Here is a 27544-nt window from a genome sequence, read left to right on the forward strand (position 1 = left end):
CCTGCAGCATATGGAAGTTCCCAGGCTAGGGGTTGAATCAGAGCTGCAGCTGCTGGCCTACACCACAGCCACAGCAACACTGTGGTAATCTGAGCCGCATCTGTGACCTACACCACAGCTCATCACAAGACCAGATCATTAACCCACTGAGCAAGGCCAGGGATCGAACCTGCATCCTCATGGATTTGTTACTGCTGAGCCACAGTGGGAGCTCCAGGACACTAGCCTTTGGAGTCCACCTTTCAGAGCCCCTTCCCACTGCTCATGGCACTTGAAAGCCCAGTCTCATGTCACCTGGGGAGCGGGCTACTGCTTTGTCCTCTCCTTGCCCTCCTCATTCCTGACTTGCCATTCGGTGTGAAGGTGAGGTCAGCCTTCGTGAGGTTCCTGTTTGACACCCGTAGGTGACACAGGTGGGGCGTGGACCTCCCCCCAACCCCCAACCCGGGCAGATGGCCCTGCACCCCCCCCCGCCCCGTCTCTGACACAACTGCTTCTCTGCACACAGATGCATCATTTGGAACGCCAGCAGGGTTCAGCTGTGCTGCCGACCGGGAGGAGCAGCGCCGGCAGCAGGATGGGCTGCCTTATATCGACGACTCACCCTCGTCCTCGCCCCACCTTGGCAGCAAGGGCAGGGCCGGCCGGGACACCCTGGAGTCCACCAAATCTGTGAGTTCCAGGGCGGGAGGCCAGGCAAGCACAGGGCTGGGCCGGGCTGGGCTTGAACCTACCGTCCTCACCGGAAGGTAACTCTTGATGGGGTGGCCAGTGGTCCCAATCAGTCGCTAAAGGGCTGCCCGCTGGGTGAGTGAGCAGCGAGGTCAGGGAGCCAAGGGGAGGCTGAGACCAAGAAGGTGGCCGCGGTCTAAATCAGCGTGCCCGGGGGTGGTGGCCCCAGCAAGGTGCTGAGCAGGGTGGTGCCCAGGCTCCAGTCCCTGAGCTCCACCAGCGCACTTGCCCCCTTCTCCCAGAGGAGCTGCTGAGATGCATCCATCCCCACGGTCTTTCTCCTGAGGTCTCATTGTCATCAGTGATCCCACTATCACTTCCATGAATAGGGAACTGAGACCCCGAGGTCCCTGGAAAGTATAGGCTGGCACATCCCACAGGTGCCCTCTCTTGTGGGCACACAGCCAAGGTGGTCACAGAGCAGGAATGGCGGCCCAGCCTGGCTCAATGTCCTCACACTGCCAGCAGGCACTCCAAGGTGCATTGGGGCCCAGCTTGAAGGGGTCCTTCCTTTGGGGCCCAGGTCGGGTTGCACCTCTCTTTCAGGTCCTTCTGCCCCTGAGGACAGGCACATTCCCCCTGTGTCTTAGCTTGTTTCTGGCTGATCGCCACCCGAGGTTAAAAAATGAAAGAGGACTCTGCTTTTCCCTGTGGCCGAGAGGAGGCATAGGAAGTGTATTTTTTTTTTGCTGTGGTAGCCTCTGTGCTGGGCTCGTGCCTTAGCTGCAGGACTGCTTCTCATGCTCATTTTGTGATTTCTGAAGACCCCAGTGCTGGGTGGGTTTCTCATCCTGAAATGGGAGGGTGCGAAGAGAGCCCTAATGTACACACACCTGCCTCATGCAGATTCTTACCCAGGCAGCCATTTTCACCATTTTACCGATGAGAAGACTGAGGTTCAGAGAGGCAAAGTGACTTGCTTGAGTCCACACAGCCTCTGAAGCCTTCTCAACCCTTTGGCTAACACCAACCACCTTGCCTTTCTTTTTTTAATTTTTTAAATTTTTTGGCTTTTTTAATAAGGCTGCACCTGTGGCACATGGAAGTTCCCAGGCTAGGGGTCGAATCGGAGCTACACAGCTGCCAGCCTACACCACATCCACAACCATGCAGGATCTGAGCCACATCTATGATGTACATACACCACAGCTCATGGCAATGCTGGATCCTTGACCCACTGAGTAAGGCCAGGGATTGAACCCACATCATCATGGATACTAGTTGGATTCGTTTCCATTGTGCCACAGTGGGAACTCCTAATTTTTTTTATTAAAGTTTGATTTACTATGTTCTGTCAATTTCTGTTATACGGCAAAGTGAGCCAGTCATACACATTCTTTTTCTCACATTATCTTCCATCACGTTCCATCACAAGTGATTGGATGTACTTCCCTGTGCCATACAGTAGGACTTCATTGCTTATCCATCCAGATACAATAGTTTGCATTTATTAACCCCAAACTTTCAGTCCATCTCACTTCTTCCCCCTCCCTCTTGGCAGCCACAAGTCTGTTCTCTATGTCTGTGAGTCTGTCTCTGTTCCATAGATCAATTCATTTGTGCCGTATTTTAGATTCCACATATTGGTGATATCATATGATATTTGTCTTTCTCTTTCTGACTTATGAGACTCTCTAGTTCCATCCATGTTGCTGCAAATGGCATTATTTAGTTCTTTTTTATGGCTGAGTAGTGTTTCATTGTGTATATGTACCACATCTTAATTCATTCATCTGTTGATGGACATTTAGGTTGTTTCCATGTCTTGGCTATTTGTAAATAGTGCTTCAGTGAACACAGGGGTGCATATATCTTCTTGAATTATATTTTTTTCTGGATATATGCCCAAGAGTGGGATTGCTAGATCATATGGTAGTTCTGTATTTAGCTTTCTGAGGAACCTCCATACTGTTTTCCATAGTGGCTGTACCAATTTACATTCCCCCCAATAGTGCAGGAGGGTTCCCTTTTCTCCACATCCTCTCCAGCATTTGTTATTTGTAGACGTATAAAATGATGACCATTCTGATCGCTGTGAGGTGATACCTCATTGTAGTTTTGATTTGCGTTTCTCTAATAATTAGTGATGTTGAGCATTTTTTCATGCCGCCTTGCCTTTTTGATGCGTCCCCCTCTTTTCCTGCTTCATGAGTTTATTCAGTACAGATAGGCTTCCTTATGGCCGAGTCCTGAGCTTGGGACAGTCATCCCTGTCCATTGTCTGTGAGGACTGGATTCCCCCTGGCATGACCCCACTCCACTTCAGGCCCCAGGTCCCATGCAGCCTGGACACACACCCCCTCCCCCAAGGCCCTGCCCTCAGACACCTGCTACACTGACGGGGGGGTTCTTTCCCCACCTTTCAGCCCCAGCTGAGGTGCTATCTGCTGTGCTGCCCATCCGGGACCAGGGCCTCCCTCCCGCCCCAGTGAAGGCTGCATTATGTGCATAGCAAGAGGCTGCACCTGCTTGCAGGGTTGAGGGCTCCGGTCCAGCAGACCACCTGGCCCAGAGAGGTGTCAGGAGGCGCCTGACTGAGATGGCGACTTGATCAGAGGCGGGCTGTGCACCTTTGTTCCAGAAGGCCTGTGGTTAGGTGCTTGGAGCCCCAGGGCAGGTGCCCTCTGTTGCTCTGGAGATGGGTGCAGCCCGACTTCTGGTTTCCCCACCAGGGGCATAGTAAGACCCCCCCCCATTTTGTTTTTGATTGTGGGTTTGAGGAAGATACAGATGTCACTTTCTAGCAACCACAGTGGTGGTCTTGAGGTCAGAGATACCTGATCCCAACCAACCAGGGGAGGGGTCCCAGCCTACCCTGCTCCATCCTGACCTGGGTTGGGAGGGGCTCATCCCAGCTGCGAAGCTTGGGCCCTTTGGGTAGTGGGCCATCAGGAGAACCTTCCTAAAGTCTCCACGGTAATTCAGGGGTTCAGTGGCTCATGTCTGATCCATAAATACCCACCTCTGTGGTTAGGTGGAATCAGCAGAGGCCAGGCCCCCTTACCCAGAGCACTGTGGAAAGGACCCAGGGGGCCATGTAGGCTGGATCCTGGTGATGGAGGCTTTCCCAGCCCTGAGGTTAGTGATGGTCTCCATCCCTGGACAGTCTCAGAGGCTTGATGCCCAGGGATCGTCCTGCCTGCCCTGAAGGCGGGGGTCTTTATATGGAGGATCCAGGCTGAAGGAGCCCCCAGCACATGGTGCTGCCCCTGCCCCAGACAGGGGTCCTCTGTTCAGCAGCTGTGTTGGCCACCACCTCCCAGCCAGGAACAGGCTAGGTCTCTTGGGGGTGAGGTGGGGTAGGGGTGCCTCTGCAAAGCTCCCCCCGACCCCTGCTCTTGGTGCCCTGTGGGCTTGACAGCTAGCAGGTGGCAATTCACCCGGTCCCTCCCTCAGTCCATCGTCACACCCAGTTTGTCTCAGCCTCAGGATTTCTGTTGCTCCCCCACCTTCCTGACTGCAGGGGCAGGAAGCCTTTTTCCTTCTTTTTCCACTTGCCCTTTTCCTCCGGCTTCCTCCCGTCATGGACGGAATGGATTCATGGGTCCTTTCCAGAGCTGGCTCGTGTGCCAGGCGGAGCCAACAACACTGCTGGTCCCCACCCTGCCCTTTGCTCTCTCCTCCATGCTTTTCCTCCCATCCTCTCTCCTGTGGATGGGGCTGCCAGCTGGTGTCCAAGCTGCCCTGTCTGCTACCACTGGCCCGTTTGGGACTCAGGAGAAGGTTCTAGCCTGAGTTCGGGCGCCCTGGCCGCTGCCCAGATGTTGCCTTGAGCAGGCCACGCCCTTCAGAAGGGAGAGCTGGACTGGGCGCCATCCTGCCTGCGCATTTTCCTCCCTGCTTCCCAGACCGTGCCCGTGATGGAGGCGGGAGAAGGGAGCAGACAGCATCTTGTGCCAGGCGGGTCCACCGGCAGAGCACAGTAGTGGGATTGTTCCGAGCGCACAGGCTTTCACCCTGTCCCAGACACGGTGGGAGGCATGTGCAGGGCCAGCTGAGAGCTGCTTCCCCGAGGCGTCTTCATTTGTGATGTGGCCTCTGTGGCCTGAGATGAGAGGAGGTAATAAGGTCCCCCACCCTGCCCATCTGTGCTGATGGTGGTGGCACTGAGGGTCCAGCACAGTCCTGGACCCAGAGACCTGCTTGTCTTCCAGCCAAGGGCTCCCTGGGCCATGATGGTGCAGCCAGGCCTGGGCCCGGTCAGGAGTTCTGGCTCCTCTCATTGGTTTGTTTATTCTGTACATCTTCATGTAGCATCTGTCTGTTCCAGGCACCATGCTGGGCATAGGGAACTTCAAGATCGGGCCCAGCGCCCCAGAGGCTCTGCTCATGGAGCTGCTGCCTGTCGTGGCCTAGATGGGGGCCATGGTGTGGGATGTGGGGTCCTTTCCTTGGAGTGCCTCTAAGCCAAGAATCTGACAGCTGCCCCCTGTGCGTGTGCACACATGTGCACACGGGATAGACCCACCTGCATGTACCTTGTGTGTGCAAATTCAGATTCCTGGAGCAGAGTGGTCTAGAAAGCCTTTTCGATGGTCCCAGTGCATCCAGGATGGGCCCTAGAGGCGCAAAAGGCAGAGACAGGGGAACATGGGGTGGGGCCCCCATTCCCATTTACAGTGAAGTCTCCTCAGGGCAGGAGGCAGTTGCTTGAGCCAGTGTGGCTGGCTGGGCGGGCCTGGCGTGGTGGCCTCAGATGCCGACTCTTGGCCCTGGGCACTTCCCTTCTGGCTTGCTGTCTATAGAAGCTCCTACGTTCAGGCCGGGGAGGTAGAAAGGGCCAGCAGGGTCAAGGGCCCAGAGGGGCTGCATGGGAAGGTCCAGTTCCAGGAACTGGTAGCGCCATGACATCCGAGCCAGCCTCAGTCATTTTCTCACTGGGAGTACTTCAGCCCCCACGGGATGACACATGGCCCCATCTACAGATATTTGCATCCAGAGGTGGGGGTCTTGCTGCTGGAATGTGGTGAGCAGAGGCTATAAGGACGCTCACCTCCCACAAAACACAGGGTGGCCCCCAGCCCTCAGAGACTCCTCTAGCCCCAGTTGCTGGTGTGTGAGGGCCCAGAGCCTGGCCCCATTAGCAGTTTGGGAAAATGAGTAACACTTTTAATAGTGGGGAGGGGGCACCTGGCCATAGCCCACCCGGAACAAGGTCCTTGCCAACTAAGTAAGTCTGCATAGCAGACTCAGAAGAGCAGGTTTGAAGGACAGAGGCCCAAAGCCCAGGGCGAGGGGGTCCTCCTGGCAGGTGGCAGCACCCCCAGCCCCACCCCTGTGGCCGGGAGGGAGGCGGTGCTGCCCCGGCTTGGTCGGTCCAAGGGTCAGATGTAACAGCGCCGACGCCAGCGAGGCAAGTACCAGGCAAGGGGTGGAGCGCCACAGAGGGAGTCAGGGTGGCCGTGCAGTGGGCCCGACTTTCCCCCAGCTCATCCTCTTCCAGGACAGCTACGCCTCAGTCACGGGCAGAAGGTGTGGAGAGGGGCCTCGCCCCCCTGCTCAGCTCCAAACTGCCCATTTCCCGGTGTCAAGACTGAGGGTGACCCTCGGCTCTGCTGGATGACCGTACAGAATTTGCAGTGACCACGAGCAAGGGGCTGACGTGCCTCTCTTTAATCCTCCCTGGAACCTTCCGGGAGGCTTGTCCTCAGGTGAACAAGCCGACTTCCTGTCTGAGAGGGGCCCCCTACCCACACCCACCCCCAGGCTGACTTTTTACTGTTTCTCCTCCAGAGTGAGCTGGACTTGGAAAAGGGCTTGGAGATGAGAAAATGGGTCCTGTCTGGAATCCTGGCTAGCGAGGAGACTTACCTGAGCCACCTGGAGGCACTGCTGCTGGTGAGGAGCGGGGTAGGGGCTGAGTCGGGGGGCCAGGGAGTTCTGCTGACATGTCCCAGGCTGCAGGTCCTGGGGCCTGGGGCAGCCCACCCTCCCAGGAGGCCTCGACTTACCTAGGGAGAGGCAGTCAGGACATTTTTGTCTCTGTGGGAGCTGGACCCCCCCAGGGGGCAGTGGATGCCAGTGTAATAAGACTCAGGTGTCAAACCAGGCTGGCTTTAAATTTTTATTGTTAATGGAATTTGAAAATAGGAGTTCCCTGTCCACTCCACGAGTTAAAGATCTGGCATTTTCACTGCCATGGTGCGAGTTCCATCCCTGACCCAGGAACTTATACATGCTGCAGGCGCAACCAAAAATAAATAAGTAAATAAATTAAATAAAAATAAATGTTTGTGTCACGTGACTTCAATGCACATGACAAGCGGCAAGCGCTATCCCTGGTACCTCTTCTCCTCCAGCCCATGAAGCCTTTGAAGGCTGCTGCCACCACCTCCCAACCAGTGCTGACAAGCCAGCAGATCGAGACCATCTTCTTCAAAGTGCCTGAACTCTATGAGATCCACAAGGAGTTCTACGACGGGCTCTTCCCCCGTGTGCAGCAGTGGAGCCACCAGCAGCGTGTGGGCGACCTCTTCCAGAAGCTGGTGAGTGACTTAGGGAGGGGCCGCAGCAGCCTGGCAGGGGGTGACGGGGCGGGGTGCTGTCTGCTCCCTGAGCCTGAGACAACCTGTGGGCCTGTGCTGCCTGGGCTCTGTCAGGGGAGGGGAGGAGGGAAGGAGGGGATGGGAGCCCAGGCCTCTTGCTGCCTTGGATGCCCCAGGCGGCTGCCGGGGGAAGGTGGCTCTGCAGCACCCATGTTGCCCCCCACCGCCACCGCCGCCTCCTGCACGAGACCAGGGTCCCCTTTGGTCAGAATGAAACTGCTCACCAGGGAGCAGGACTCAGAGCTAGGGCAGGGGGACTAGGAGCACAGAGTCTGGAGAGGCAGGCACAGAAGGGAACAGTGGGGGGTTATTGTACTTTATTTCATGTTTGCAGTTCTCTGAATTAAAGGCTCTGGAATCAACCAAGAATTTTTTCGAAAGAGAACAGTGGTTTGGGGAGGGAAGACTGGTCAATAAAAGGGTGGTAGGAGAGGAGGAGCCCTTGGGTCCCCAGGGGTTCCCTGCTGAAGAGGTAGTGAGAGCAGGCCTTATGTGTGGCCCCAGCTCCTGCGGCAGCTATTTTGGGAACCTACAGGCATATTTAATGCTGGCAACTTTGACAGCAGCGCCTTCCAGTCTGGCAGGAACCAGAGCTCGTCCTATGGATGGGCTGGAGAAATGCAGGAGGGTTAGTTTGTTCCCAGGGATGGCCACACCAGGGTGTGGGCTGAGGGACAGCTTCATGCTGTGAGGCCGTCTGGTCCCAGTAGAGGGTTCGACTCCATTTGGGCTCCAGATGGCCTGCAGGGTCCCCATCCCAGCTGAACCAAGGCAGCCCTACCAGGCGCATCCCATCTTTACCCTGTGTCGGTGAGGAGGCTCAGGAATGGCAGGGCGCCTGCCCAGACTGTAATGCTGGTTTCTGTGTCCCCAGGAAGAGTGGTTTGCTTCCCAAGGGGACTCAAAACTAGAAGGCAGGTGGTGCCAGGTGACAGAACAAGGATTTCAGAAAGGTCTCAGGCTGGCCAGGAATCCATTCAGCAGAGGTGGTTTTGGGTCCCAGAGGCAGAAGACCCCTCATAGTAGGGAGAGAGCAGGTCAGGGGCCTTCTCTGGCCCTTTTGCTGACCTCAGGCCCAGGAGGAGCCCAGCGTGCAAGATCGGGAAGATCTATCGATCCAATGAAGGGAGTTGGTGGGCCCCTTGGCGTCGGCCAGGCCATACCCAGAAGGGACCGGGCTCAGGCACACACTTAAATGAGCGTGGGTACGGTAGAACTTGTCCAGAAGAGGTGGTTCAGGGACCTGAGTCTGGGGGAGAAGACTCTCAGATAGGAGCTGCCAGATCAGCGTTTGTCTTCTAGTGTGTGAGGGTCATGTGTGAGGGGCCCCCCCACCTTTGTAGGTCTAAAAAGATAGCCAGGAGTTCCCTTCGTGGCTCAGTGGTTAACGAATCTGACTAGGAACCATGAGATTGAGGGTTCGATCCCTGGCCTTGCTCAGTGGATTAAGGATCTGGCGTTGCTGCGGCTCTGGCATAGGCCGGCGACTACAGTTCTGATTAGACCCCTAGCCTGGGAACCTCCATATGCCGTGGGTGTGGCCCTGAAAAAGACATAAAAAAGAAAAAATATAAATGAATAAAATAAAAAATAAAAAGGGAGCCAGCCTCTTTAGGTGGAAGCTTGGTATATGGGGGCGGCATATGGATGTCAGAGCCCAGCCACCCTGGGGGCCCAGCAGAGAGGCCCCTCCCAGCACCTAGAACCCCATTTTGGGTCTCCCTCAAAGGCAGGTGCATGGGGCAGGCCCGTATGACCAGGACTCCCCCTCTGAAGACCCCTAATCCTGGTATCAGGGTTGTCTGGGCCCCCTGTGACATGCACTCTGCCTGGAGCAGTCTCCCTCCCAAGGTGAACTGGCTGAGGTCACCAGGCTCCCTCTATGTGCCCAGAGCACGTGGTCACTGATGGCCAGCACCCAGCCCTCCTGGGCCACCAGACGCCCAGCTGGCCCACCGCTGGCCTGTCTTGGCCAACGCTGGGCTCTGGCGTTCCGCTCTGAGGTGTGGCTTTCCTGTTGGCGGTCCCCTCTATCCACCGCCCTGAGCAACAGACACAATGGAGCAAGGATTTGAGGTGGCGTGAAGTACCTCTTTTGTTCAGATTCTCCCTCTGGGACCCCTTTCCCTCAACCAGAGAGCGGGAAGCTGTATTTTGAGGCAGGTGCTCCCCATCCTTGAAGCCCCCCCACCTTTGAAGAATTGTGTGGGGGCCAGAAACCACAACCACAGACTTCTCCAAATAACACTCTGAAGTCTGAAGTCGCTTGGAAAGTTATAAAAAATGTGAATAGTCCGATGAACACTGGAATTTGGAAAGTTTTCTCTGGTTTCCCTGAACTACCTTCATGTAGGGGATGTTGTAGCAGGAAGATGGGGTGTGGGGGGGGGGTTGCCGTTGGAGGTCGAACCCAGGAAGCAGCATGCTGAGTGTTCACGTGTGTGTCCCAGGGCCAGACAGACAGCCGTAGTCCCTGCCCACATCCCTTCCAGATCAGCACAGCTGGGTCCAGCTCCCTGCTGGGAGGGTCTTAGGACCACAGAGGAGCCCGTGGTGTCCCGGCCCCTGTGCCTCCACCACTCGGGAACTTGTGAACCACCCCCCATACCTGGGAAGCCGGGTCCTGACAGTGCCTGAACTCCCCTACCTGCACAGGTTAACTGCCACCTATCTAACCCCCACTGCCACCTATCTGAGCTTTGTTTCTGGCTGAATTTTTATCAGCTCTGGGTTTTTTTGTTTCAAACTTCCTCAGTTGTTGCAAGAATAGCACAAAGAACTCCATGTGCCAGACGTACTGATTGTAACCTATTGCCACATTTGCTTTATCTTTTTTACTCTCCCTTGTATACACTCACCCACCGCCCCCCACACACACACACATACACATACACATACACATACGTGTGGGTGCCCTTACATAGTTTGAGAACAAAGTGTAGATGCCTGCCCTTATACCCCTAAATACTTTCATCATGTATTTGCTAAGGATAAGGACACGCTCTCCCATAACCCACAGTACAGCCCTCTCTCGGAGACATTTCACACTGATGTGATACTATTATTTAATATGAGTTCCATGTACAGATTTCTTCCAAGTCAGCCATTGTGTTCTTTGTGGCCATTTTCCTCCTGCGTCAGGCACAGGTCCCGGCCACAAGATGTACCTGGTAGTCACATCTCTTTAGTTTCCTCCCACCCCACCAGTTCCTCAGCCTTTGATGGTCTTCCACGACCTTGTCCTTTTTTTCAAGGGTGCAGGCTGGTTTGGGCCTGATGTTCCTTCAGGAATATATTCAGGTTCTGTGTTTCTGGCAGAAAGAAACCAACCATCGCTGTGACGCTGTGTCCTTTGGGGCCTCACATCAGCGGAAACGTGATCTGCATCTGTCCTGCTGTCGGTTTTAAGTAAAAGCTACATGGGTGCTGTGAGCTCCTGGATGGGGGGCCAGGGAAGTAATGAAAGGGCTTCTCCTCCCAGAGACCCTGTGCCATTGCCCGGGCAGCCTAAACAACAGAGATCTGTTTTCTCCCACTTCTAGAGGCCGGTGGTCTGAGATCCAGGTGCCGGCAGGGCTGGTTTCTCCAGAGGCCTCTCTCCTTGGTGTGTGGGCAGCTGGCATCTCCCTGAGTCCTCATGTGACCGTCCCTCTGTGTCTGGGTCCCAGTCTCCTTTTCTTATAAGGACACCAGTCAGACTGGATTAGGGCCTCCTCAGGTGGCGTCATTTTTACCTAATCACCTCATTAGGCGCAACTCCAGATACAGTTGCATTCTGAGGTGCCGGGGGTTAGGGCTTTAACATGGATTTCGAGGAGACACAATTCAGGAGTGATACCCCCTCAGGACTCAGCAGAGCTGCCGTCTTCAGAGAGGCAGCCCTGACCACATTATTGAAAGCTGCTGCCCCACATTCTCATCCCCAGCTCTGCTTTCAGCCATCTGCCGTGTTACATGTTTCCTTACTTATTTATCATGTGTCTGCTGCCAGCCAGCCGCACTGTGTCTGAATGATTCTCAGTGCCAGTGCCTAAAGCAGGGCTTCTGTGTTGGCAGGAGACGCTCAGTAGCAGGGGAGGCGGAGGGGAGGGTGGTGGTGAGAAAGGACTCTGGGTCTGACCGTGTATTGGAGAACCTGGCATCTGGGGTACAGTGACCTGTCCGGGTGATCATTGCGGACGGGGCCAGCTGGGCCTCCTCCAGCTGCTACTTTTTCTTCTGTGCCCCAGGCCTTTCATGCAGCCCCACAGGGAGAAAACCAGACAGTGCCAAGGGCATCTGGGATTGCCATCTGAAGAAACATAAAATTCAATATAAATGCAAATACATGTAGAAATAAAATTTAGGTTCAACACAGAACAAACACCAGGATCAGCAGAAGCCTTAGGCCTCCCACTCCCGATCAGCCGCAGTGGGAGGCCTGGCTCTGACCTCCCCAGGCCTGGGTTTACAGCTGCAAGATGAGGGGTGGGTACCCCCGCTTCCCCTGGAGGGGACCTGTGGCCAGTAATGGTGGTGGCTCTACACAGACCTCCCCCCCAAGGAAGTCTGTACTCAACCACTTGTCAGAGCAGGAGGCTGTGTGAGGAAACCCTCTGTTAACACCTTTGGTTGAACAAAGGACAGACAAATCCCTCCTGCCCTGCAGCTGGCAGCAGAGCTCTCCCACTTGCCAGGTGTGCAATGGGCCCCATCGCCAGGTTGGGGCTGCAGGAGCCCCTCTTCTCCAAGGGCAGCTAAACCGCATGTTCCTGAAGAGTGTGTCTGAAGGGGTGGGATAGGAGCTGAGTCCCACAGGCCAGGGATGGGCCGACCTCCTGGTCCACCAGAAGAGGCTGCTCCGTCCCACCTGCTGGAGATGCTCATCCACTTTCACTAACATCCTAGAACTTCAGCGGCTGCTGGTGGCCCTGTTTAAACAAGTGGGGTGAGGGGATGAAGCAGCGGAGGAAGGGAACTGCCGCCTGCCCGGGGCTGAGTCACTCCTCAGTGTATTGCTTCGGGAGGAAGCGTGTTCAGTGCGTGGGGAGGGAAGCAGGTAGGAGGCAGCAGCTGCGCAGAGGTGCTCAGATTCCTGCAGCCCCACACTGTGGTGGCTCCAGGGCTGTGCGTGCAAGCCCATTATTCAGAAAGATGGAAACCTGTGGCCCCTGCCCCACACCTGTCCCACACTCTTTTGCTTCTTCTCACAGGCCAGCCAGCTGGGTGTGTACCGGGCCTTTGTGGACAACTACGGAGTTGCCATGGAAACAGCCGAGAAGTGCTGTCAGGCCAACGCTCAGTTTGCAGAAATCTCTGAGGTACGTGTGACACTGTTCAGACAGGTGCATCCCTCCACCTTCTGCAGGTGGGCTGTGGGCTGGTTGTGGGCGCACCAGGACATGGGAGAACAGGGTGCAGCACACTGAGGTCTGGTCGTGAACCTCGGCTCTGTTTCTGGGTGCCTGTGGGTTGCCTCCATCAACCCCAGGCGGGGGACACCTTCATGAGCAGGCGAATGGAGCAGTCTCCCCAGGGGCCAGGGCCCAGTTCTGGGGTTCGGCACAGTATCCTGGGCAAATAGAGGTTCTCTTGCACTGTCCCTGTGCAGTTCAGGGTGTCCATAGTTCTGCCCTGATGACAGAGGTCTCCACACACGAGTCCTGAGGCCAGCTACACCTTGTGGGTGGGGAACAGGGGAGAAATGTCATACCCCGCTTCTCTGGGCCTGCAGCCAGCACAGGGGCTGGGGCTGGTGGTGTGCGCTCCATAGTCACACATGGAGAAAGCTACACAGGCTCCCCGGAACTGAAACCTCAGGCCCTGGAGTCTTAGCCCCTCAATGCAGAAGATGGACAGCCTTCAGGGGCTGGTGGCCATGCCAGGTCCTCCCCGCCCTGCTCCATCCTGCTTCTGCCGAAGACTGTTGGGTGATGCTGCCCTCCTTCTAGGCCTGAAGTCCTTGGAGCCATAACTTGCCTTCCTCACCAAACTAGGATTCTGTGTGGGAAAACCTTTTTTTTTTTTTTTTTTTTTTTAGTCTTTTCGGGGCTGCACCCACAGCACACGGAGCTTCCCTGGCCAGGAGTCGAATTGGAGCTGCAGCTGCCAGCCTACACCACAGCAGCATGGGATTCAAGCTGCATCTGCAACCTACACCACAGCTCACAGCAACACCAGATCCTTAACCCACTGAGCGAGGCCAGGGATCGAACCCATGTCCTTGTGGATACTAGTCGGGTTTGTTAACTGCTGAGCCACAACGGGTACTCCTGGGAGGGAAAACCTTTTTTTTTTGTCTTTCTGCCTTTTCTAGGGCCACTCCCATGGCATATGGAGGTTCCCAGGCTAGGGGTCGAATCGGAGCTATAGCCACCGGCCTACGCCAGAGCCACAGCAACACGGGATCCGAGCAGCATCTGCAACCTACACCACAGCTCACGGCAACGCCGGATCCTTAACCCACTGAGCAAGGCCAGGGATCGAACCTGCAACCTCTTGGTTCCTAGTTGGATTTGTTAACCACTGAGCCACAATGGGAACTCCGGGAAAACCTCTTGAATGAGAAATCAGCTTTAGGAAGAAAAACAGAAACTAGAAATAGGGAAGAGAGGGTCTCTTGCTGGGAGACAATCATAGCCCACCTGTCACACCTGGGCTTTGTTCTGGGGGATTTGTGCTGTTTTATAGTTTATCATGGGAGGTGGCCCTTGTGGGTCCGGGGTGATAACGTGTTGTGACATCTCCCCAGAGCCCAGGGCTGCCCCACTCCCCAGCTGATAATGGGCTATGTGCTGTAGGATGATGCCACGCTTCCCTCCGCAGCTGCCCTGCTTTGCCTGGAGCATTTGGTCTGTTCCTCTCCTTTAGCTCATTAAACCATCAACCTTCACTCCCCAACAGCTGGAATGCTGGTACAGAGTGCCGCATGACCTTGACAAATTAGGGATCTAATCCTTTAAGATCAGGCCAAGTTCACATCCACCTTGACAGGTTTCCACAGAGAAGGGAGGAAGTACTGGTGAGATGCCCCCCTCCCCCACCGACTCACGTGGTCCCACCAACCATGGGCAGTGGGTGCTCTAAGCCAAAACCCGGGCACAGGCAGCAGGACTGCATGTGGGGCAGCCAGAAGCTGGCCCTCCCTGACACTTGCACCATCGGCGCTGTCCACTTTGGTTCCCCATCTGTGTTTCAAAAAAGACCCTGAGAAATTGGAGCCATACCGACAGTGAAATGAACCAAAAGGAAACAGAAGCAGCGGTCCATGTAGAGGTGTTGGGGGTCGCACCCTGGGGGGTCAGAGCTCGGCCATGGGGATGGATGTCCGCCTCCAAGGCATGGGTGGAGGAGTGGTCCTTCATGTCCTGCGGGACCAGGCATGAGAAATGGTTGTGCACCAGCGTCGGGTCAGACGGAAGAAGCCCAAGCGGGTTCCAGAAGCTCAAGCTTCCAGACAGGAGGTCTCAGGAATCGTGTGAAAAGGGCTCCTGGCATCTAGGAAATTTGGGAGATTCAGGGTTAAACTGAACTCGTAAGTTTCCCTAAGGTAGGCCTCCCAGAGCCCACGTGCATCACGCTTCTGGGACACTCAGCCCGTGGGCTCCTGCCCAGCTCACGTGAGCAGCACCTGATGTTTGCAGATTTGAGCTTGCCCGCCCCCATCCCCTCTGAGAGCTGCTGAGACAGGCAGGTGGAGGAGGCGTCCCAAGGGGCAGGGGCACTAAACTTGGCAGAGGCACCAAGTGCATTTTGAGTGTGGCCCCTGTGAGCTTGAAACACTGTGTTTTCTAGTCTGTTTTCTGGTCCCAGGTTTCCTATAGCCTGTCAGGTGGGGAAAGCCGTGTCAGCCCTTTCTGGTCCCTGGCTTTTTTTTTTTTTTTTTTTTGCATTTTCTAGAGCCGCTCCCTTGGCATATGGAGGTTCCCAGGCTAGGGGTCCAATCGGAGCTGTAGCCACCGGCGTATGCCAGAGCCACAGCAACGTGGGATCTGAACCGCGTTTGCAGCCTACACCACGGCTCACAACAACGCTGGATCCTTAACCCACTGAGCAAGGCCAGGGGTTGAACATGCAACCTCATGGTTTCTAGTCGGGTTCATTAACTATTGAGCCACGATGGGAACTCTATCTGGCTATTTTTTTTTATTGTTGTTCAGACGCTTAGCACTGAGATTAACCACAGCTTTCCAGAGACTCTTTCAGGCACACAGGGACCTTTTATCCATAATTCTTCTGGTACCTTGGACCAAATCAGCAACACCTTTGATGCGGTTGTGTGGAGACATCACCCACCCAGTAAAAGACTCTGCTCCCTTCCCCAGAGTCTCATGCCTCGTCTGTTAGTAAGGACATTGGCAAAGCAGGGAGAAGGTAGGATGGAAGCAGAATCCTTGGTGGCGGCCTGCCTTGGTCGGCCCTGAAGCTGTCTTCGGACCCACCAGCTCCTACACTCGGGTAAACTGCTCCAAGAAAGGCATTCAGCGCATTCAGGAAGGGGTGCTGCTGTTTGCCTCAGTTTGCAGGATCCTCTGTGTCAGAGGTTCTCAACCAGGGCTGATTTTGTCTCCTGGAGACACTTAGCAATGCCTGGGCACATTTTAGATTGTCACAGCAGAAGGAGAGGGTATTGCTTTTCAGCATCCCAGGGTGTGTAGGACAGCCTCTCACAAAAGAGCATTTCTGCTTCCGAGGTCAGCAGCACCGAGGCCACCCCACGTGAACCACAGCATCCAGGGCCCCGTTCTTCACGCTGTGGCCCAGACACACCCCTGAGCTTTGCCACAGCAGTGAGAGGAGAGTGAGATTTCTGCTAAAGCTTCTTGACTGTGAACTTGCTTCCATGTCAATACTGATTCCTTTGCCCCCAAGTGAAAATGTCTTTTTCTCTTTGCAGAACCTGAGAGCAAGAAGCAATAAGGATGCCAAGGACCAGACCACCAAGAACTCTTTGGAAAGTAAGTTCTCCAGGCCGAGACCCTGCATGCCCCTGGGGCATGGCCACTGCAGGCAGGTGTGGCACCCATCTGGGTCACCCTCTGCCGCTCCGCACATCCAATAGTGAGAGTGAGGACCAGGAGGGGGCAGTGCTGGGCATGGTGGGTGGGGAGGGACATCGTCAAGACCACCCTGTTGTCACCAACAGAGACAACCAAGAAGAATGGGAGTTAGGGAGCATCCACAAGGCAGGCCCTGCCAGGTGCTTACAGCATCACCATGTTGTCCCAAAGGCCCTGCAGGAGGACTTATCTTCCTCCTTTTGGATGATAAAGCAGGCCTAGAATGGAAGGAACTGTGTAGAGTGCAGGTCCTGAGTGACTGGACAGGGACAGAGCCAAGTGGTCAGGCTCCCAGGCCTATGTCCACCCTCCTCCTTCTCGGCATGGAGTGGGGTTAGGGACAGCAAGGCACTTCTCACTTCTGGGCATTAGGGCCTCATGAATAGTCATGCTCACAGACAGCAGTAGACATGTTCCATTGGCCACAGCTTCACCACGCTCTGAGCCGGCTTTCCCTTCTGTAAAGTGGGAACAACGGCGCACGTCCTGCACTGGTCACAGGAGTCTTGGGTGTAGATGCACCTGACAGGTCAGAGCACATTACACTCCTGAGCCTGAGATGGGCTGTGCCCACCGTGGAGAGGCAGAGACAGCCAAAGCCAGTGGGGCTCCGTGCTGCTGGCGTCCAGGAGTCTGAAAACACCTGTAAATCCAAGAGCCATGTCTCAGCATTGGGCTCGGGTCCATGTGGAGGGCAGCATGCTGACCTGCTCACCAGCCCATCGTCATCCCCCTGTGGGAGGGCAGTCGATAGAGGCCTTGTAGAGCTTGCTACTGAGTCAGCCACACAGGCTTGGGTTCTGGTCAGCAGCCCTGGACCCAGCACTAGTGTCACAGCCATGTCCCCACCCTTCCAACACTTTGGGTCCAGCCTTGACACTGACCAGAGGAGAGGTGGGATTCCCAGGGGTGTGGAGGATGGGGGCACCCCCTCCCCTGCCCATGCAGTGAGAGTGGGCAGGCGGTGGTCCACTTTCTCCACAGGCGGCATCTCACGCTGCCCATCTCTCCTCAGCCCTGCTCTACAAGCCTGTGGACCGGGTGACGCGGAGCACGCTGGTTCTGCACGTGAGTCCCTCAGCCGGGGAGCCACTCCTGCCCTGGGTTCCCGGCTTCTGCTGTCCTGGGGCTGATGCTGGTATCTGTTACTTTGGCCCACCTGCCACCTTTTCTTGCTGCACACCTTTACTGAGGATGCAAAAATGAGGCACCTCTGCCATCCCTGGGCTACCTGCGGCCAGGGAGAGCCAAGCAGGCTCTCCCGTTGTCCCAGGTGCCTCATCTGAGCAGGTACAGGTAGGGAGCATCCTGTCCCTCATGGGCAGGGGGTCGCAGATGGAGAAGCTTCCTGGAAGGGGGGTGGGCAGCACGAGCGAGGGCGTGGATGGCAGGTTCACCAGGGGCTGTGGTCAGACCATAATCTCCCAGCTGGGAAAGGGTGTGCAGCCGGCCCTGAAGGCAGTGGGGAGTCACACATTATTTTTTTTTTAATGATTTTTATTTTTTTCCATTATGCTGGTTTACCCATATTAAGTACTCGTGTTAATACTAACCAGAAGCAGAAAGAAATGGCCCCCATTCCCACTGCCCGGTGACCCTATTCACATGTATTAAGAACTAGTCTTTCGGAGTTCCCGTCGTGGCGCAGTGGTTAACGAATCCGACTAGGAACCATGAGGTTGCAGGTTCGGTCCCTGCCCTTGCTCAGTGGGTTAACGATCTGGCGTTGCCGTGAGCTGTGGTGTAGGTCGCAGACGCGGCTCGGATCCCGCGTTGCTGTGGCTCTGGCGTAGGCTGGCGGCTACAGCTCCGATTTGACCTCTAGCCTGGGAACCTCCATATGCTGCGGGAGCGGCCCAAAGAAATAGCAAAAAGACAAAAAAAAAAGTCTTTCATGTGCATAAAAAAACGTGCACAGCAACCAAGTGACAGAAGTGTATGAAATGTCTGTTTCCCTTCCTGTTCCTCCCTACAAAGGAGCCTGCACTGAGAGAATCTTTATACCAACACATGTGACATCTTTTTTGATCACTCAAAGGTATCATGCTGCTCATGCCATTCCACACTTTTTTTTTTTTTTTTTTGGTATTTTTAGGGCCGCACTGGCAGCACATGGAGGTTCCTAGGCTAGGGGGTCAAATCGGAGCTATAGCTGCTGGCCTACACCACAGCCACAGCAACGCCAGATCCAAGCTGCGACTGCAACCTTCACCACGGCTCATGGCAATGCTGGATCCTTAACCCACTGAGCGATGTCAGGAATCGAACCTGCGTCCTTATAGATGCTAGTCAGATTCTTTTCCGCTGAGCCATGATGGGAACTCCCCATTCCATACATTTTACTCCTTAATATTATGTTGTGGTAGTTGTCCCATTTGAGTCCAGACAGCTCTGCCTCATGCTTTTTTTTTTTTTCTTTTTGGCTTTTGTGGGTTTTTTTTTTTTTAACGGCTGCACCTGCAGCATATGGAGGTTCCCAGGCTAGGGGTCTAATTGGAGCTAAAGCTGCCGGCCTGCACCACAGCTCACGGCAACGCCAGATCCTTAACCCACTGAGTGAGGCCAGGGATCAAACCCACAACCTCGTGGTTCCTAGTCAGATTCGATTCCATTGCGCCATGATGGGAACTCCCTCATTCCTTTTTAAGCTGTGTGGTTTTCCATCCACTTTCTTACCATCCTCTAAGAGTTCCTGGATGGAAGAGAATGAACTGAGATTTGCAGTTTAGGAAACTCTGGCAAATGGCCCATGAGAGACCTAGAGACCCTTGCTGTGATGAGCCCTGGCCTGGCAAGGGGAAGCCAAAGTCGAGGGGTTGGGGGGTGTTGGGTCTGGGGTCCCTGACACCAGAGCATCCCCGAGTTACTTCATCACCCCAGGTTCTCCTGGTGGTAGGACTTGGGAGCTAAGGTAGTTTTGTTTCTCTGACCCAGAGAGCCATTGACTTTCAACAGAGATTATGTGCACTCTCTGCCTAGGAGGATTGTCAGGCTCTTGTCTAAAAGAGGGAGAGGAGCTCCCTGATGACTCAATGGGTTAAGGATCCGATGTTGTCACTGCTGTGGCATGGGTTTGATGGCTGGCCCAGGAGTTTCTGCATGGTGTAGCCACAGCTAAATAAATAAAAAATAAAAAGGAAGAGTTGGGAAGGTTGAGGGCTTTCTCCTGACCTTTCACCAGGATTGGTTCTGCCCAAGGGGACATGTGACAATGTCTAGAGGCATTTCTACTTGTCATAACCACAGATGAGGGGGTGCTACTGGCCTGGAGTGGTCAGGGCCAGGGACGGTGCCAGCATCCTACAGTGCACGGGACAGCCCCCACCAGTTATCCAGCCCTGCAGGTCCTGTAGGTCCTGCAGGTGCAGAAACCTGCCCTCAACCCATAGCACAGAGCTCCCTCAGCAGCATGCAGATAGCACAGGTTCATGGGGTGCCATTCAGGACCTGTTCCTGGAACAGTGCTCCCATGAGCACAGGGGCCACCCTGCGCATCCAGGGCTTGCACGGCAGGGGTGCTGGGCCCGTGCTAATTCCATCCTTCTCTGATCAGGACTTGCTGAAGCATACCCCCTCCAGCCACCCTGACCATCCTTTGCTGCAGGACGCCTTGCGCATCTCGCAGAACTTCCTGTCCAGCATCAACGAGGAGATCACGCCCCGCCGGCAGTCCATGACCGTGAAGAAGGGAGAGGTGAGCCTGGTGGCCGAGCTGAGGGGGGCATAAAGCCCACTGTGTCTGCACAGCTCAGCCGAACACAGAAATGCCTAGCTTTGGAGGCCCTTAAGCCTGACTGGGTGAACCCAGGCCGGTGTGCGGGCTTCAGGGAAGGGTTGCGGACCTCACTTGGGGGTTATGTCCTATGCACCTGTCCTCCTCTTGCTGCATCCAAGTCCCCAGCTGAGGAGGTGAGGAGAAAGGGAGGACAGCACTTGTCTGCCTGGGATCCACTCGGTTCCTCCTGAGTGTTCTTCCATTAAAATACAATTAACAGCGGGTTTAAGGGTCTCAAAGGGGAAGAAAGGGAGGGGTGTGTGGTTTGTGTTTGTGGCATGAGAATGGATGGAGAAGGTGCCTGACATCCTGGGCTAGGGAGGTTCCCCTTCCCCTCCTCCCTCCCCCTCCCAGCATCTCCAGAGGTGGTGGTGGTGGGGGTTTTCCTTTCCAGCACGTGTAAGATGGGAGGATGTGGAACAGAGGAGCTCAGATGCCGCCCTGCCACCTCTGCCCCTTCCCGGGAGGGGCCCAGCCTGCTGCAGGCGGGCACGTCCGACTGGGCAGCACGTGGTGAGCTAGGAGGGGATGCCTGTCTGGAGTTAGTGTCCAGCGGGAGCACCTTTGTTGGAAGCGGCACTGGGACTGGGGGACCTGATCCACGGCCTCGGAGGGGCTCATGTGGGGCCAGGAGCTGTGTGGCTTAGCAGCAAATGGGCTGGCAGTGAACCTGATGCTGACTCATGGCCGCTCAGAGTCCATTCCTCCTCTTTCTCCAGTTCGTGTGCCAGGGGCTCAGCACCAAGGTTGACCCACCAGGTCACCGGCCGGGAGAGAATCTGCAGGCCCTTCCCCAGAGTCGGGGAGCGAGGCTGCTCTTTCAGAGTCTAGCTGGGAAGGGCCTGAGCTTGGGAAATACCTTGTGCCAGCCTCTTAAATTTGGCATGTGGTGTTGGCTGTCACATTTCCAAAGGGAGAGGGGAGCTATGCTTCAGACTCTGAGGTCAGAGGTGTTCTCCCAGTTTGCAGGTGAGGAAACTGACTCAGAGAGGTTGGGTCGCTTGTCCATGGCCACACGGCCACTAAGCAGCTAAACCAGGATGCGAGGCCGGATGTCCCCTGGCAACGGTGTGCACCCCAGGTGTGTTGTGACTTCGCCCTCCCCCCTCCCTGAACTGACGGGATTGTCTCAGCCTTCTCCTGTGTGTTCACAAGGAGGATGTGCTCCTCTCTGCTCTGTTTCAGCCAGGCCACCTGTGCTTGGCTGGGTGCTGGCCTCCTCCAGGGCGCAGAACATGCTGAATCCAGCCCCTTCTTGGAGCCAAGCAAGGGCCCACCCTGGTCCTGCGTCGACCATCTCTTTCCCGTCCTCTCAGCCCCCACCTGAACTATCCTTGGTCCCTCCTCCTGGTCCCACCTGGCAAAGCTAGTTTGTTTATAGTCAAACTTCCCAGTGCCTCCGTGGAACCCCCTGGTTTCCGATTCCCTTGCATGTGTGTCTCAGTTGGCTCAGGCTGCTGTAACAAAATGCCGTCAACCAGCTAGGGAGCTTAAACTCCAGGCACTTGTTTCTCACTCTTCTAGAGGCTGAAAGATGGGGATCAGATGTGGAGTGCTCAGGGTCTTGTGGGGCTTGCCTCCTGCTCACACGTAGCCATCTTTCCACCATGTCCTTACATGGTAGAGGGAGATCTGTCTTCCTCTTCTTGTCATAGGGGCACCAATCCCATCATGGGCCCCACCCCCATGACCTCCTCTTACCTCATCACCCCCAGCAGCCCTGCCTCCAGATACCATCACATTAGGAGTTGGGGCTTCACCATAGGAGTAGGGGGCGGGGGCACAAACATTCAGCCCATAATAGTGTGCCTCATCCAGGTGCGTCTGCCCAGGAGGCTTGGGGGCCATGTTGCCCTGGTAACACGTGGAGGAGGCTGGCCAGCCTAGGGGAGACTTTGCCCCCTCTGGAGATGCGACCTAGGATGCAGCCTCCCTGTTTGTGGAAATGGGGGTGATGGTGTCCCCCCGACAGGATTATCATAAGGAACCAGGACATGAGGACAGGGAAACTCTGGACATGGGGCCTGCACCCACAGAGGACTGGGCAAAGGGTTCCCAATAGCTGGGTGAGACTCTAAAAGATATCTCTGGGAAGGGCTTTTTCATCCCCATCTTTAAGGAAACTGAGGCTCAGAGAAGCAAAGCAGCAGAACCAGCGTTACCGCCACATGGAGAGGAGAGGAGGGCAGGCAGGAGGCCTGGGGGCCTGGTGGGTAGTGTTATCTGTTTGAGCAGAGAGTGGTCTCCTTTCTGGTTGGTGTCCCTACCCAGTTGTGGGGGGGCTTCCAAGGGGGAGTGTCGAGAAGGCAGTGGTGTTCGTTTCAGCTGGTGTGTCAACTCACCACCTGATGCCTTCCCTCCCACCACCGCTGCTCAGCTCCATGACACACACAGACACAGTACACATGAGGGGCATATCAAGGTACGCAGGGACACATAGAGAAACACAGCAACACACTCTTTTGCGCACACACACTGCTGTGGTCCCTGTGAGCCCACTCTTCCGTCACTACCCTCAGACTCTGTAGGTGCAGTGCTGTCCTGTCCTGGGGTCCAGCAGTGTCCAGGTCTCTCTCCCACCACTCCACCCCTGGGCCATTTGCTCTGAGTGAGACCCTAAATCAAAGGGATAGTTGCTCCAACCCCAGGACCTTACACCAGCTTTAGAGCAGAGCCCAGGTGCAGCGTGAGCCCTGCTCTGGCCTGCAACCCCAGAGGACCTGCCAGGCCGGGAGTCAGTGCTGGTTCTGAGAGCCAGGCAGGGCTGGTGGCCGGGTCACGGCCTCCTTCCTGGCTCTGGTCCTGTGGCCCCAGGCCAGAGCAGAAGCACAGGACACTGCAGGGGAGGCCTAGGTGATGTCCTCTCCATCCAGCAGCCTCTTTGGACCCCTCACTCAGAGACCATAGCGGCCACTCTCAGGGCCTCACACAGACCCACTGTTGACCTCTATCCCCTGCTGTCTCTCTGAACGAGAAGGAGGCATCTTACCAAGGGTTGGAGCCCCGGACTGCTACTCAGGTGGGACCACCAGCCTGGAGAGAGTGGCGCAGGCCTGGGAGACAGTGTGACGCCAGCCCCTCTGCCAGGGTCCATGCTCCCTTCCTGGATTTGTCAGCATTGTGGCTGGGGACCCTGTTTTCCCAGAGCTGGGAGACCCTTCCTGCACGTCGCCTGTCTGTGGGGCATTTTCTATTTGAGTCACTGCAGGACCCTGGCGTGAGCTGGGATTCAGAACCGAAGCCTGGGGCCTCCCTGGGATGGGGGGCGCTCATGACATGACAGGGAAGCTGGTGGTGAGGTCCTGCTGTGCTCGAAGGACAGCCATGCCGTCCACCCTCATGCTGTGCTCCATGCACAGCCCTCAGAGATGGGGTGCTGCACAGAGTAGGATCAAAACTTTGTGGGCTGGGAGTTTCTCCTGGAAAGACTAGGATTTGCACAGGAAGGATGTGTGGGTTGGGGCCCAGCAACTGAGTCCACAGGGCTGCCGTCTGAGCACAAGGGGCTCTATGTCCACTAACAGGGAGGGGTAGGCCTACAGACCACCACAAGTGCCAGGGTGACCCTGGTGGTCTCTGGAGGATGAAGGTGGTGCCCAAGGTGGGGCTAAGGTCAAATATGTGAGTGGCAGGACCTAGTAAGGGGAAGGGGAGGGCCCACTGGGGGCTCCGTTGTGGCTGGGACCCCAGCAGATTCTGACCTGCCAGAAGGGGGATGAGTCCATGTCTGAGCTGGACATAGGGCGCCCTCTGCTGGCAGCAGGCAGAAGCTCAGCCCCTTTGTGTAGGGAAAAGGCCTGCAGTTTCCCCTAACGGAGGTCCTTGGGTCCTGCCTCCTGGTCTGGAAGACCCTCTGCCACGTCCCTGCTGAGGAGGCATTTGCCCATTCGTCCCTCGAGGACCTCAGTGTCCCGGGACCTTTCCCAGACCTGCCCCCCCACCAGTGCAGACCCCTCAGTCAGGCTGCCTGGGTACCCACCACTGCCTGGCAGTATCTCCAGGGGTACACACTTCTGTGTTTCCCATGGGTGCAGATGTAGGCCGGGCCTCTGCCCACAGCAGGCAGGCGAGGACAGTGACGATGAGTCATGGCCTTGGCACGCGGGCAGCCCTCCTGCCCTTCCACTTACAGTCTGGTAGGCACCGGCAGCTCCTGCATAAATCATCTGCTCTCTGAGCCAGGGGCTGGCGGCCGCCGTGAGCTGAGCTTCAGGTGACAGTGACGTGGGAGTATTAGTGGAGGGCCTCAGCCCAGGCTGCAGTGTATCTGGGGGACTCCTGCAGAGAGCGTGGGGGAGTTCAGGGAGGCACAGTCTCCCTGAAAAGAATCTCCGGCTGCATGTGAGAGTGGAGCCAGGGGCCCAGACTTGGCAGGGGTGCAGTGAGGGGCTGTGAGTCTTGGCCTACTGTGGTGTGCATGTCTGACCCTCCGGATGCGTGAGGGCCTGGGAGTTGCCCTCTCTGGGGTTCCTTCCCTGAGGGGCCCCTAGTCTCGCCTCCTGGGCTGTGGGGTCCCAAGGGTAGTGACCACTGAGTGTCCCCACTCACTGTCTGGTGTTGCTCCCTGAGGCTCAGGCTTCTCGTCTGCAGAATGGCACAAGGACCCACCCACGGGGTGTTATGGGGTCACATCATTGACCAGGCACAGCATCCCCCAAGGCGGTAGGGCAGCCTCTCATCCTGTCTCCGTGTCCTCAGCCCTGTTTGTTGGCTGAATTGCCTGCTAATGTCCATGTGCCCTGGAGCTCTGCAAGCCAGTGGGACTGTCCCTTGGTCTTTCAGGTGAAGCCTCCAGGGACAGGGAGGAGCAGCACTTGCTGGGGGTTTGTGCCTCCAGTTCCCGGCTCATCTGAGGCCACCTCAAGGTCCGGCTGCAGTGTTGGATGGGCATCAGAGGTGTAACCTCTGTGTGAGCCCCTGCCCATCAGTGGGCACTGACCCCAGGCAGCCTAGAAAGCCCTCAGCTCCAGGCCCAGCCCTTAGCATGACCTCCAGGCCTGCCCCCCTCAGAGTTCTTCCGGTCTGTCTCCTTCCCACTCACCTAGCTGCCCATCTGTGCCTGGAGCACCAAGTTCTTCTCACCTGTGCCCTGACAGTCCCTGTACCAGAATGTTCCCTCTTCATGTGGCCAGCTTCTTGCCTGTTCTGGGTCTCTGGTGTGTGCTGGGGAGGCATGGCCCCCCACTGAGGGTCTCTTTCCCCCTACCGTCCTCACAGCAGACAATCACCTTGACTGCCACATGGCCTCCAGTCCACTGGCCATTACCCTGTCTGCTCACCCTCCTCCACCAGCCATGGACGCAGGGGCTCAGGAACTTTGTGGAACAAAGAGCAAGGGTGTAGTGTGTGTGTGTTTAAAGTGGATGAGCTAAAAGTGGGGGTGGGGGTGGAGGCCTGGCTGCCCCTGCCCTGACCAGCCCCTGCCCGCCCACAGCACCGGCAGCTGCTGAAGGACAGCTTCATGGTGGAGCTGGTGGAGGGGGCCCGCAAGCTGCGGCATGTCTTCCTGTTCACCGACCTGCTCCTGTGCACCAAGCTCAAGAAGCAGAGTGGAGGGTGAGTGAGCCGGCCCCCACCAGATGCACAGTCCCAGGGGGCTCAGGGCAGCTTCTCTAGGAGGAGACCTAGTGTTCTTTGCAGCGAGCCTGGAGAGGTTGGAACCCTGTGGCCAGGCCGTTCCCATTAAGCTACGTTCTAGGACTTCCCACCATGGCTCAGGGGTAACGAATCCAACTAGTATCCATGAGGATTCAGGTTCGATTCCTGGCCTAGTTCAGTGGGTTAAGTATCCAGTGTTGCGGTGAACTGCAATGTCAGTCTCAGACATGGCTCAGATCTGGTGTGGCTGTGGTGTAGGCTGGCAGCTACAGCTCCGGTTCGACCCCTAGCTGGAACTTCCATATTCTGTGGGTATGCCCGACCCCAGGAAAAAAAAGAAAAAGAAAAAGAAAAAAAAGCTATGATCTCTTTCCAACCAGACGTGATGCCAGGCTCAAGGTCAAAGTTCATCATTAACAATCTGGAGACATTCTGGGTCAAGGTGGGTGACCAGGCTGTTGTCTTTAACAGTGAAAGGGGAATCCATGATTTCAGGTGCTGTTGGGGGGCTGTCGCATTGTGATCTGTCAGGGAGGAGTGAGTGACAGGTCAGGGTCTAGTGCAGGGGGTGCTGGACAGTGGCTGCCCCTCCCCTGCCCTCAGCAGGCATCACTAGACGATCCCTGCACTTTGTCTTCCTAAGGTCGCGGTATCTTCTAAGTGATTCTCAGTTTTGGCCTGCAGACCCCCCCACCACCCGCCCCACACCCGCAGGGATCAGACCACCCGGGTTGCAGGGTTTGGAAGGCAGGAAAGAAGATCACAGTAGGAATGACCAGAACTGAACTCAGCCCATTCAGCTGTTCCATGCCAAGTGGACTTAATCGGAGGAAAGCCTCAGTTTCCCCATCTGTCAAGGGAAGGGTTACAACTGGGTAGATTTGCAGCCCCTCAAACTCTGCAGCCCTGGGGGTGACAGCAGTCCTGTCCTGAGTGTCATTGACAGCCTTGATGCTCTGCTGCACCACGGAGCCTATGAACTCCACTGTCAGCACAGGGTTAGGGTAGGTGGGGGCTTGTTAGACCCCTGGGCTTGAGTCGCATGTGCATAGTACCCCTTCCAAGGGGTACCAAGGCTGGGTCCCCAGTGGCTCCCTATGGTCTTATCTTAACCTATCTTAGGGACCATGAGCAGCATTTGAAGGTCGGGTAAACTTTGTGGCCATGAACTTGGGGTTCCCCAAACTCAAAAGCAGTGACTTAAGCAAAGGAAAGTGGTCAGCTTGTTAATGTGCCCCTCCCCCCACCCAGCAAAACCCAGCAGTACGACTGCAAATGGTACATCCCGCTCACGGATCTCAGCTTCCAGACAGTGGATGAGTCGGAGGCCGCGCCCAACATCCCCCTGGTGCTGGACGAGGAGCTGGATGCCATGAAGATCAAGATCTCTCAGATCAAGAGTGACATCCAGAGAGAGAAGGTGGGGCAGCCAGGGAGCCAGGCTGAGCTCTGCAGGGTGAGCGGGCAGCAGCCCCTCACGATGGCCAGTGCGTGAGTTCTGCCTGGCATCTGATGCCACGCCTGGTCTCTGGGACCTGCTGGGACCCATGCAAGCTCTCAGAGTGCAGGGCCGCCCGACGGCCTGCAGCCATCTGGCATGGGAGGATGGGGTCAGGGGAGGTGCCAGGTAGGGAGCAAGTTGGGATGTGTGGGTGGGTGAATGTGGCCCGTCCCACGGGTCTGGGCTGCAACCAGCAGGCCCCTGGTTGTTTCTGGAGAAGAACAGAATTCTGCAGTAACAGGGAGGCTAAGCCCCTCTCGCCTATCGGGTCAGCCTGGGCCAGAGCAAGTGCCATGTGGTGGCTGAAGATGAGCTGGGTCCCTGGAAGGGACGCCCAGCAGCATGACAGAGGTCT

At 56.1% G+C, this 27544-nt stretch overlaps 1 protein-coding gene across 2 annotated transcripts in view; it reads left to right on the plus strand.

Moving 5' to 3' along the window:
• The window catches only part of BCR (BCR, RhoGEF and GTPase activating protein), a 113448-nt gene that overhangs the window by 53486 nt on the left and 32418 nt on the right, over nucleotides 1-27544 (plus strand). Inside the window, exons 2-10 of one of the 2 annotated variants that reach the window (XM_021074056.1) lie at nucleotides 509-672; nucleotides 6466-6570; nucleotides 7032-7217; nucleotides 12470-12577; nucleotides 16153-16213; nucleotides 17331-17383; nucleotides 19869-20009; nucleotides 25525-25646; nucleotides 26940-27108. In XM_021074056.1, the coding sequence (XP_020929715.1) occupies nucleotides 509-672; nucleotides 6466-6570; nucleotides 7032-7217; nucleotides 12470-12577; nucleotides 16153-16213; nucleotides 17331-17383; nucleotides 19869-20009; nucleotides 25525-25646; nucleotides 26940-27108 (1109 nt within the window). Of the gene's footprint in view, nucleotides 1-508; nucleotides 673-6062; nucleotides 6384-6465; nucleotides 6571-7031; nucleotides 7218-12469; nucleotides 12578-16152; nucleotides 16214-17330; nucleotides 17384-19868; nucleotides 20010-25524; nucleotides 25647-26939; nucleotides 27109-27544 lie in introns of those variants that run through there. The other variant, XM_021074057.1, reaches the window with a different exon arrangement.

The sequence above is a fragment of the Sus scrofa genome, chromosome 14 (assembly GCF_000003025.6).
Source record: "Sus scrofa isolate TJ Tabasco breed Duroc chromosome 14, Sscrofa11.1, whole genome shotgun sequence".
NCBI lineage: Eukaryota > Metazoa > Chordata > Mammalia > Artiodactyla > Suidae > Sus > Sus scrofa.